The sequence below is a fragment of the Hypanus sabinus genome, chromosome 7 (assembly GCF_030144855.1).
Source record: "Hypanus sabinus isolate sHypSab1 chromosome 7, sHypSab1.hap1, whole genome shotgun sequence".
Taxonomy (NCBI): domain Eukaryota; kingdom Metazoa; phylum Chordata; class Chondrichthyes; order Myliobatiformes; family Dasyatidae; genus Hypanus; species Hypanus sabinus.
The window spans coordinates 60,803,985-60,816,053 of NC_082712.1; the positions used below are offsets into that span (position 1 = coordinate 60,803,985).

General features: G+C 41.0%; 1 protein-coding gene across 8 annotated transcripts in view; it reads right to left on the reverse strand.

The window, feature by feature from the left end:
• LOC132396811 (coronin-2A-like) overlaps positions 1 to 12,069 on the reverse strand; it is a 169,774-nt gene that overhangs the window by 30,070 nt on the left and 127,635 nt on the right. For 6 of the 8 annotated variants that reach the window (XM_059974763.1, XM_059974766.1, XM_059974761.1 and 3 more), the window contains 3 exons: positions 9,409 to 9,609; positions 4,805 to 4,921; positions 3,859 to 4,008 (listed from right to left, as the gene is read on the reverse strand). In XM_059974763.1, coding sequence (XP_059830746.1) covers positions 3,859 to 4,008; positions 4,805 to 4,921; positions 9,409 to 9,609 — 468 coding nt within the window. Of the gene's footprint in view, positions 1 to 3,858; positions 4,009 to 4,804; positions 4,922 to 9,408; positions 9,610 to 10,116; positions 10,373 to 10,881; positions 11,518 to 12,069 lie in introns of those variants that run through there. The other 2 variants (XM_059974768.1, XM_059974767.1) reach the window with 2 other exon arrangements.

Sequence of the window (12,069 nt, forward strand, 5' to 3'; positions counted from 1 at the left end):
AGATAAGAGTGAATTATTCCCCTTAAACGCGCAAACCTTATTGAATGACAGGATGCCATTTAAAGTTGTTACTGATAACTTTATCTATTTAGGTATAAAAATCACCAAGAAATATAAAGATTTATTTGGACTGAATTTTTTACCTATGCTTCATCAAATTCAACAACTTACTACAAGATAGTCTCCCTTATTTTTATCATTAGTTGGTCGGATTAATGCTATTAAAATGATGATTTTACCGAAATTTTTATATTTATTTCAAGCTTTACCAATTTTTATTCCTAAATCTTTTTTTGATAACATTGATTCAAAAATTTCCTCATTTGTGTGGCAAAATAAAAACCCTAGGTTAAGCAAAAGGCAATTACAAAAATCTAAAAAAGATGGTGGTCTAGCTTTACCTAACTTTAGATTTTATTATTGGGCGAATAATATTCGTAACCTAATGTATTGGAAACTAGATTTGGACTCACCATTGTGTCCACAGTGGGTAAATTTGGAATGTAGTGAGGTAAAGGGATATTCTATATTTTCCGTTCTTGGTTCTTTTCTTCCTGTTGATTTAGTTAAATTCAATAAACAGATATCTAACCCTGTTGTCAAACATACACTACGAATTTGGTTTCAATTTTGCAAATTTTTTAATCTGAAAAACTTTGTTCTGGACAGCCCTATTTTATTTAATTTTTTTTTCAAACCTTCATTGACAGATCAAGCTTTTAGCATATGGAAAAGGAAAGGTATAAAATGTTTTCGTGATCTTTTTTTTGAAGGTACTTTGATGTCTTTTGATCAACTTTCTAACAAATTTAAATTACCTAAATCTAATTTTTTTAGATACTTACAAATTAGAAATTTCTTACATAAAATTCTCCCATCTTTTCCCAATTCAACTTCATCGGATTTTTCAGGTTTGATTTTTACCTTTAATCCTTGCCAGAAGGGATTAGTAGCTTTTATTTATAACATGATTATGAAGATACAGCCAGAAATATCGGATAGAATTAAACAAGAATGGGAAAAAGAACTTCGATATAATATATCAACAGATAAATGGGAAAAAATTTTACAAATGGTTAATTCCTCTTCTATTTGTGCTAAACATGCTTTAATACAATTTAAAATTGTACATAGAGCTTATATGTCTAAAGATAAGCTTGCTCGATTCTACTCGCATATCAATCCTCAATGTGACAGATGTCACTTAGAAGTGGCTTCATTGACCCACATGTTTTGGGCATGTCCCACTTTACATAACTATTGGAAGGACATTTTTGATATCATTTCCTCAGTATGGAATATCGATTTACAACCCCATTTTATTACTGCAATTTTCGGTATACCAAATGAAGATGGTAATCAGTTTTCCCCTTCAATCAGACGAATGATTGCCTTTGTAACATTAATTGCCAGAAGGTCTATATTACAAAACTGGAAAGAAGTAAATCCTCCTACCACATCTCAGTGGTTCTCTCAAACTATTTCCTATCTGAGTTTGGAAAAAATTAGAAGCACTATTTTTGATTCTTCAATTAAATTTGAAGAAACCTGGGGACCATTCATTCGACATTTTCATATGAATTAATTTGGCCTTTTTCAGATCCTTTTCTCTGCTTATTCTTGTTCAGGTATGGAGTTCCGGAGTTTTTTTGACACTATCACATACTTATAAACTGTTATTATTGCCCATGTTAGTTTAGTTTAGTATTTTTTTTTCAATATATATTTTCTTCTATATATTTTCAATTTTTTTTTCTTTTTTGATGATTATTTTTGTTTTTTTTCCATATATATTTATATAGACTTGATTGATTTATGTACCTTTTGTTGATTGATGTTTAATAGGATATTATTATCCTATTACTAATGTAATTTCAAGTTTATTGAATTTGTAATCTATTCATTATCATGTTTTGTTTTTTTTATATATATATGAAATTTAATAAAAAGATTGAAAAAGAAAGAAAGAAAGATTATGAAGGGCTTCACTGAGAGGCCACAAACACAGATCAGAGTAGAAGTGGATGGAGAATCAGAGTGACAACTTCTGGAAACTGAGGACCACCTACAGGGTTCTTCTCCAAACAGATTAGCTGCAATTAACAAGACTTCAAGACTCTTATTTTTGCACCATTCATTTTTCCTTAGTCTTCATCTATCACAAATAGTCCTCTCATTCCTTCCCCATTCTCTGCAACTTAAAACACGTCTGCTTTATAAATGTTTCCAGTTCTGACTGAAAGTCATTGACCTGAAACTTTAACTCCAACTTTCTTTCTCCTCAGATGCTATCTGACCTGCTGAGTTTTTCTAGCACTCTCTGATTTGCTTTACATTTCCAATATCTGCAGTACTTTGCAGCATGGACGTTGATGAAACAGACAGAAATAAACTGGCTGTTTAGAAAGCCTAGAACTATTGATCAGAGTATAATCAAAAGCCAAACTTTCCAGAGGTAAAATTAGGGAACACTTCTACACTACGGAATGTACGGTAAAAATCAGGAACTCCTCCCCATGGCCAAGTGTGAACATTAAATGTGATATATATATAACCTAACACTAATGATATTAAGGAATATGTTTAAAATAAAGGTACATGGATAGGTCAAAAATCAGTCATAATTTCATCTGATGGTTGAATAGTTTTGTTCAGACCCTCTGATAAGTTAAATTAGACACAGAAAAATACAGCACTTTAGACGCTCATTCACATTTAGCCCTTAGATCCTGAGAAATTAAGGAAATCAGCTCAGAAAACTTGGTTACTACTTTCTTTACTATGTAAGTATTCCCTTCAGTCCAGAAAGCAGAGGCTAAATATGAGCCAGCAGAAGAACAAATAAATGCAAATAATGATCATTGCTGAGAGAGGCTGAGGCATTCAAGGGAGAGACCGGGACAAGGTCAGAGGCAGGTAGATAGGAAGGCCAGGACTGAAATATATGTACATAGAGCCAGGCACCACTCACTCCAGAGGAGGGCAGATAAGGGCAGGGAGTCGAGCCCTCCCCTCTCTCCCCCTCCTCTCTCTCACAGACACGCACAACCCACAGAGAAAAAAGAGCCAGGAACTCAAATAAAAAAACACATTTGTAAATGCACACACACACACACACACACACAATCAGGCAAACAGAAAGAGATGTGTACACAAGCACACAGAGAGGCTAAGTGAAGGGAGTTGCTATTTGTAAACATTCAAGGACAGACTGAGCTGAATTTCAAAGCAAAAAAAAGTAAAATCTCAGTCAGACCAGACACAGATATATAAACCATTCCTGCTTGGAATGCCACCGTATGTGCATCCAATGCAAAATGATATTTAGAAGAACATTTTCTTGAAAGAGTGAAAATTTAAACATTCATAAATGAAGTCACAAATAACCTCTGGCATCCAGTTGTCTTTGTTACACACCTGTAATAATCCCCACCCACTGGCTGAATTTCAGGCCACTGTATATCTAAAGCCATCCCTAGCTCAGAACATGAACTGGCCATTCAGCCCAGCATAGCAGTACCATCTCTTTGAGAGACACCGGTTATATTCTCAGTCAGCAGAGCACGGTAACACCATCTGCCTGGCAGAGCGGCTGCCCATCGAGAAGGGCACTGTGACGGTGTGCAGCAACATTTGGCAGGGGTCATTAGTTCTGATTTTGCCTTTTCCAGTGTCCAACTCCCCTGCGAGAGACAGAATCCGAGGGTGAAAAAATGACCCACCCTGAGACAGGGCTGCTACTGAGTTCCTGAAAACAAAGTGTTAATCAGAAAAATTCATTAGTTATCCATTTCTAACTTTACAAGCACATTGCACTTTAGAGAGCTACCAAGGTCCCCCTGAATGCTCCTTCCTTACCCGGTAATCGTATCCAGCACTGAACAAGATATCTCTGGCTGTTGGGTGCCATTCTATGATTCCTACTCTTCGTGAGTGGGACTGGAGGTCTTGCTTTGAAGCAGTTAGGTTTTTGGTGATGCCGTGTTTAGGAATTTCCCAGATCTTGATCTGTCCATCAAAACAAAACAAAATTATAAGACTGCATCAGGAACAGACTGGCTGACAAAAAAAATTGTTCTCAATCACTCATCAGAGATTTGTCGAAGGAAGTTACAATTGGTCAGAATAATACCTTGATCCTTTAAACAATCCCACAACAATTGCCATGTTGAATAAACATGCCAGGTGGTGAACTGGCACACTGGTACAGCAGGTGGCGCTGCTGCCTCATCCCCAGTATCCTGGTTTTGATTCTGACCTATGTGGAATTTGTACGTTCTCCCTCCGACCTGAGTGCCTGATTTCCTCCCACGTTCCAAAGATGAACCAGTTAGTAGGTAACTAGCCCTTATTGTGTAGCTGAAGTGTAGAAACTTTATGGAGTTGATGGAAATGAGAAAAGAATAAAAATAATTTTAACATAGGATTAGTCCAAATTACTTAAAATGGTGCCTGAGGGCTGAAGGGCCTGTTTGTGTGCTATATCTCTCTATGATAATGAATGCACCTTAACTGCTGAGACCAACATTAACGCTTCTACCAAATTACACACTAAGTAACTTAATTATTTATATTATTCCAGCTAATCTTGTTTGTATTTTACATCATTCTTGTTCTCCTCTACACCATTTCCCATGGATACCCAACCATCCCTCAGAATCCTACTGAAGTGGGGGTTTTCATGTGAAATGTTGTCAAAAAGCCTTCCAGGCCAAATTAAATCATAAAATGATGCCATCAAAGTTCTCCCTTTTTTTCCCTGCTGGATAGAAATGGAAGGAGCTAACAGAACCCAAGGGCTCACCGTGTTATCTTCCGAACTGGAAGCAATGACGTAGTCATCAAACGGATTCCATTTGATGTCCAATACATTCCCTCTGTGACCACAGACCTTCGGCTGATGCGGATCGATCTTTCCTGTCTATCAACAGAACAACATTCAAGTTAGCATCCTTGCTCAACAAAATCATGGGGAAGTACAGAGATGAAATAAAGACACGTCTCCTCAAGTTCACCTTATGTGATCACCAAATGGCCAGCCAACAGTAGAGGCTGCGTGTTAAAAGTTTTGAATTAGACTGTCAAATTTTTATTTTTCTCAGAGATTTTTCCTCTGTTTGCTTGCATTTTTATATAATTACCCACATACATGTGAAATTTGAGTAATTATAGTATACTTGATTCTGTATTTTTCTAGAAATTTCTTTGCAATAGGTATCACATCCCTGAATCTGGCTATTTTATAGGTTATAGCTTTCACTAGTACATCCCGTCTGATCTAGTTTTTAGTATAAGACAACGCACCTTCTTTGTTCCTTGTCTTAATCTTTGTTCTTATAACATTTGATAAACTCCCGTAACCAACAAGTTTTATGCTCATTCTTGACTTCCGAAGAACATTGGGATTACAAGATCACCAGGGTCCGACAAACGAAATGTCAGAACAACAGTAGTGTCAGTTTGCACTGACTTGACCATGCTTACTCATGATAGTTAGGATGCTTTTCCTAAAATAAGCAGGATCTATCACAGTCTCATTAAGCCCCCTTTAATGCAGATTATGACTAAAACCTATTTCTGCAGATGCCAAGTTTGTATTGACAATCGTGCTTATGATGGACAATTTAAATCTATTTTAGCATTTACATCAGGGTGTGGAGCTCCACAGAGAGCTGAGGGGGGGGGGAAATAGGCCAAGCTACAGCATAAACAAGCCCCAGACTAACAAAAAAAGAACATCTTTCTGATTTCAAATCATTTCACAGCCAATAACATACTCCTGTAAGTGAAGTCACTGTTGGAAGATGGGAAACGCAGCTCATTAGCTTCTATAAACAGTAATGAGGTAATGACTTCATCATTTGTTTATGCCAGGGTAGCACATGGACAGTACACTGGGGAGAACAGCCTTTTTCTTTAAAAATGCACTGTGAGATCCCTACTTGTATTTAACCTCTAGGTTTTAGTTTAAAAGCTTATCATTGAGCACTCTCGCAATACTACAAATTTGTACAGCACTGCTGAACCATCATTGTATCTTTCACTCCTGCAGCACACACAGGCAATGTGGCGTCTAGTATCTCTAGAGATTAGGGTAGAAGAGATGGCTGGTGTTGAGGCTGTAAGCTGGGGTGAGATGACGAGGAATTGGGGAATCAGTACTGTGGGTGAAGTTCTAAGGATACAAGGCTGGATTGGAAATTCCATATTGGGGTGCAGTCTACAAAAACATAGCTAACCCATCATGTCCACTCACAATACGAAATGCCCTAATCACTCTAGCAAGTCTGCATAGGTTTGGTTTCAACTTCAGTCACAAGCCACGTGGTGGATCTGCCAGCAGCACCCCCAGACATGTTACTTGAAAAGTAAATAGATAGAGCAAAGCGATCGCACAAGTCACAGATCTCAGTCCACTCACGTCAATGATGGTGAACAATTAAACAGGAGGCAGCTCCAAGAACAACTTCACACTCAACAATAACAAAGCAATTCCCAGCCAATGTGCTGAATGCATGCTTCACCTCAGTTTCCTCTTCAGATGCCACCATTACAGAAGCCAGTCCCCGTCCAAGTGATATCAAGAAATGGCTAAGAGAACTGGATACAGCAAAAGCTACAGGACTGGACAACATCATGATTGTGGGCCCAAAGATCTGCATTCCAAAACTGTGTCCTTAGCCAAGCTATTGGCAATTTACTGGACAATGTGAAAATTTACCCAGGAATGTCTTGTTCATTAAAAGCAAGTAGAGTCCAGTTTGGCTAATTGCCAGCCAGCGTCCTTTCAAGAACGCCATTGAGCTGTCTTTACTTTTCACTAACCTGTTCACTGATACACAGTTTTGGTTTTGGCAGCACTACTCACCACAGATTTGGTCAAACAATGGTCCAAAGAGTTAAGTTACAAGGTGAGGTGAGAGTGACTACCTGGGACATTGAGGCAGCAGCTGAGTAGGGCTTCAAGGAGCCCTAGTAAAACTGAAGTTGATGGACTATGAGAAAACAATCCCACAGCCATAGCTCTTGTAAAGGGGGTTTCTTCTTTTTTCTTTGTTACTGTTGGGAAAGGGTTTCTTTTTGTTAACTAGCAGGAATGCTAATTTACTGATAACGAGAATGGTATTCCTTTGTAAACCAAATGGGGATTAATGTTCTTTCTTCTGAGTCTGTAAGCTTTTGTTGACGGGCTTTTGGGCAGATCGGCGCGAGGGGGTCGAGAGAGAGGACGCAATGCTCTAAGCTGGGCGAGGATCGGACCCCAAAGGGGGGGTCCGAGGCCGGGAGATCCGAGGAGGGGGGGGATGAAGCTAGATGTGCTTGGTTGACCACTCGGAGGGTCCTGAGCTGTTTGGAGAGTCGAGGAGTTCGGAGGGGATCGAATGGTGGCCAGAAGACTTCAGTAATTGAGCTCCAACGGTTGTGCACGAAGTGGTTTGGACTTTGATAAGTTTGGCGCCTTTTCTTTAATTTTCTCTTCATATATACTGTATCGTTATTAATCACTTAGTTATAGTAACCTTTATAAATTGTACTCATTTAATCGCATATGGTGTACTGTCTGTTTGTGGGCGAGGCGGGGACATCACACAGCATCCACACCAGCTGATTACCCAGTTTGGCGGGGCCGAAGGCTGCTCCCCCTAGACAAGAACGAGCTGAGCGAGCCTGAGGCGACCCAGGGGGTTACACTCTCAAAACAAGAGATCAGAATCAGAATCAGGCTTATTATCACTGACATACAGTTTGTCGTGAAATTTGTTGCATTGAGGCAGTAGTATAGTGCAACATTTCAAATGACTCTAATTTATGATAAATAGATTGAGCAAAAGGGGAACAGTGAGGTAGTGTTCATGGACCATTCATAAATCTGATGGCAAAGGGGAAGAAGTTGTTCCTAAAATGTTAAGTGTAGGTCTTTAAACTCCAGCACCTCATACCTTATATTAGTAATGGGAAGAGGGCACATAAGATGGTGAGGGTCTTTAATGAAAGCCAAGCTGTTGGTGGTGTGGAAGCCAGCAATATTAATGTGCATACACGATGAATGGATGATTAGTCTCCCTCCACCCAACACAGATGTTGATGCCTGTCATTTCTGTAGTACAAATATAATCTGCTACTTGAGAAACTATCAGAGTGTTACAAAAATGCATTAAGGATCTTTACAGGCTGGTGTTAACTCACCGGCTGTATGCAAGTCCCAACTCATTACAATTGGTAACTCACAACTAGTTTCTGAAAAGGACCAGCAAGCCACTCAGTTCAAGGGGAAATTGGGAGGAGGGCAACAAAGGCTGGCCTTGACAGCACTGTCCACTCTCCATAAAAACTGAAATAAATACTTCAATTGTATTAAGCTAACATTAACTCTCTTTTGCTGCATATTATACCAAACCACACTGGTTGATGCAGAGAAGCTGAATCTAGAATTTACACAGAAAACAGGCCATTCTGTATAAATAGTCCTTTTTTATATACTTTACTGGAACCCCATCACTTATCCTATAAATGTATCCCTCTGCCTTCTTCCGAAGACACACATCAGACTTCACCTCAGAAATGGTTACCAATTCTGCTGCTCAGAGACAGCACAGTCACAGAGGCCTGACTATCTGTGTCAGGGATGAATTAGGTATCAGTAAAAAAAATTAGCTCCTTGGGCCAGGGCTGGGTTGGGATTGGAATCCAATCAAATATTAATTTTGTGCCTGGGAGGACTGAGAGACGCACAAAGCAATCACTGAAAATCAGATGTAAAAACTGCATCTCCTGGCCTCCCACTGAATGGTAAAATGGTGGCCAGACACCAGCAAAGCAAGTGACTAACAGGTTATTAGCCCAATTCAAGCCTTATTCAGAGGATACTGTCACCTTCTACAGTGTACTAAAAGGCATTAGGCTGCCAATCAAAAATATCAGCTGCTGCAATGAACTTCAGACTGTGAAAGAAGGATCCAGGTTAGCAGGCATCAGCATTAGTTGTCATCAAAATGATGATTCATTTCATTACGCATTGAACAATTGAGATCACAAAGCAAAAGTCAAAGAAGATCTGAAATATGTCTCTACAGTAAAAAATAGGGCTGATGTGAACAGAAATTACATGGGGGAAGACAGAATTTGGGGGCAATAAATAACTTATCACTGATAAATTTGAAAGAGAATTCAGGAGTAGTAGGTAGGTCCAAGCAAGGAGTGGGCAGAACATGAAACGTGCTCAGCGTGGAAGTGGTGGACACAAAAGGCAGCGATGTACGTAAGGGGAATCAAGATAAGATCGGGGTTGGGAGTAGGCGGAGAGGGAATAGAAAGTGAGTGAGCAGTGAACAAGTCATCATGCTATCTGTCCCAAATCAACCATTAATACATCTTTACACATCATGCGAAAAAGGCTTCAGTTCATACCTGATTGATGGGAATGACGTAGAAAGCCCCGCCTCCCGCACACTCAGTCACGACGGCGATGAACTTCGGGTTCACGGAGCAGAAGTAGTTGTCTTGGACACTCCTGGTAATGGCCACCCCATCGAAGCAATTCTCCTTACTGGCCGGCTTCCCGTACACGTGCCGGAACTTGGAGCTGTGATACGGGGGCCGCCATGACATCTGGAAGGACAGTCGAACGGTCAAAACTGTGTTTGATAATTACTGGACAATTTACAGGAATCATTAAACAAAGAGCCACGGAAGTATAGGGACAGGTACAGGACATGTTTCCTTCATTCACAGGATGCTCACACAGGGATAATTACTCTCCATTCTCAATTGTTTTTTTTTTTGCAGAGTAATTTCAGAGGTAACCACACATCCGAGTCAGAGACAGAAATGGTGGGTGGGTTTTTACTTTAATACTGAGTTACATTGTCACCATTATTAACTGCATATTCTGGATTATTTAAAGGAATTCATTTAAAAGGGATTTGAATTCACATTGCTGGATCAATAATCACAATCCTGTCACTGGGGACAAAGTCAGTGCTGATTTCAGGTGGCTCTCTCCCGTCGTCGGTTTCCCTCCTACCAGAAACTCAGACTCCAAGCAGCTGCATAAAGGCAAATTCTTTAACCCTTTCCAGCCATCTTTTTCAGTGTCTTTCTCAATTGGGCACGCACTTGTCTACTCGGCTGTTTGTCCGCACCACACGTCCATAGTCGCTCAGTCTCTGCTCAAGCTTCAGGACCCAGCATTGAAAGGTTGGACTTCTCTTGTTCTCTGCATGTGATATGGAGCAATCTTCTCCTCAAAACAAACCGGCCAAGATCTTCCAATGAAGATTTGCAACAAGATATATAATAGGCACTGTTTTCTAAAACCGAGAGAGAGAGAGAGAGAGAGAGAGAGAGAGAGAAATCTCCAGAGCTCAGAGCCCAGGCAGCTAAAAACATAACTACCACCAGAGCAATAATGTCATGAAAGATCCTTTACTTTGTGTATCAGGCTTCAGCTCCCACCCCAACCCCCACCAACTCCCTTCCATTCGGAACAGTCTGCGCTGGTAAGGTTAGATCAACTGACCACAACGGACAAATGAACCTCTATGCTGAAGTAAATCTTGTCATCAGTGCCCGGTAGCTGCATATTAATGAAAACACCAGGCTAAATCCAGAGTTCCCAGACCTCCAGCAACATGGCACCAGCGACTTAACAGCGACATCAGGCAGACAGCTTACAAAACAACTGGATACTTTTATTCTTCTAAATACACTACTACTACTTCTGAACTGTGATCGATTGCAGCCCATAACTTCCCTTCTACGAATGTATTTTTCTGGGCTGACTGAATGATCTACCTTCTCCTGGGGGATTGGGCGTGGGGAGCAGCTGTGGCTGCCGCTGAGGGAGTAGGCGGTGCTGATTCCGATCGGCAGAACGCTAACCTCCACTACTCCGCGCTGATCAAAGTCGACGAGGATCAGCGCCGTTTGCCTGCATTTGGTCGGTCGCCCTCTCGCTGCTGCCGCCAGAACGTGCAGGAGTCGTGGGCAACCAAACTGCACGGTTCCATCACCTCACCGGCTCGCAGCTTGTGGCTGTGGACTCTCCTTAGGCTGCGGCTTTATGTTTAATGTCCTCAGCGCTGAACGTACTTGACTGTTGGTACAATTTGATAGAGGCACTTTGGTGCGGAAGTGGATCAGCGATGCTGGCCTGCTGCCATTAACACAGCACTGAACTGACTGACTCAGTGGCCGTGGCTCCTGGCTCATGGTTGTGCACTCAGCGGTTTGACGTTTAATGCTTTGTGTTATATGTTGACTTTGTTGTTGTTTGTGCGATTCATTCTTTTTTTGCTGGTTTGATGGCCTCGTTGTTTGGGGATTTTCCTTAAATGGGTTCTATGGTGGCCAAACATTTCAATTCCGATCCCCATCCCCATTCCCATTCTGACATATCTGTTCATGACCTTCTCCTGCGCCAAGAGGAGGCCACTTCAAGGTGGAGGAGTAACACCTCATATTCTGCCTGGGTAGCCTCCAACCTGATGGCATGAATATTGATTTTCCTTCCAGTGAAAAAAATTCCCTCCCTCTCCCCTCTTCTTCTATCCCCACTCTGGCCTTTTACCTTTTCCTACATGTCCATCACTTCCCTCTGGCTTCCCTCCTCCTTCCCTTTCTCTTTTGGTCCATTCTCTTCTTCTATCAGATTCCTTCCTCTCCAGCCCTTTACCTTTCCCACCCACCTGGTTTCCCCCATCACCTTCTAGCGAGCCTCCTTCCTCTCCCCCTGCCTTTTACTCTGGTGTCTTCCCCCTTCCTTTTCAGTCCTGAAAAGCTAACTGTTTATTCTTTTCCATAGACGCTGCCTGCCCTGATGAGTTCCTCCAGCATCTTGTGTGTGTAGCTTTGGATTTCCACCAGCTACAGACTTTCCATCGTGTTCTATGGAGTTTCGTTGTTTTGTGGAAGGTGGCCCTCGAGGTTGCATACTGTACCCGTACTTAAGATAGTAAATGTACTCTGAACATGACTAGATCTCTTTGATCTGTGCAAAGCAGCTTGCTTCAAGGGCAATTCAATGTCCTCTGCCAAGACTTGCCTCTCAATCAACATTATACAAACAGC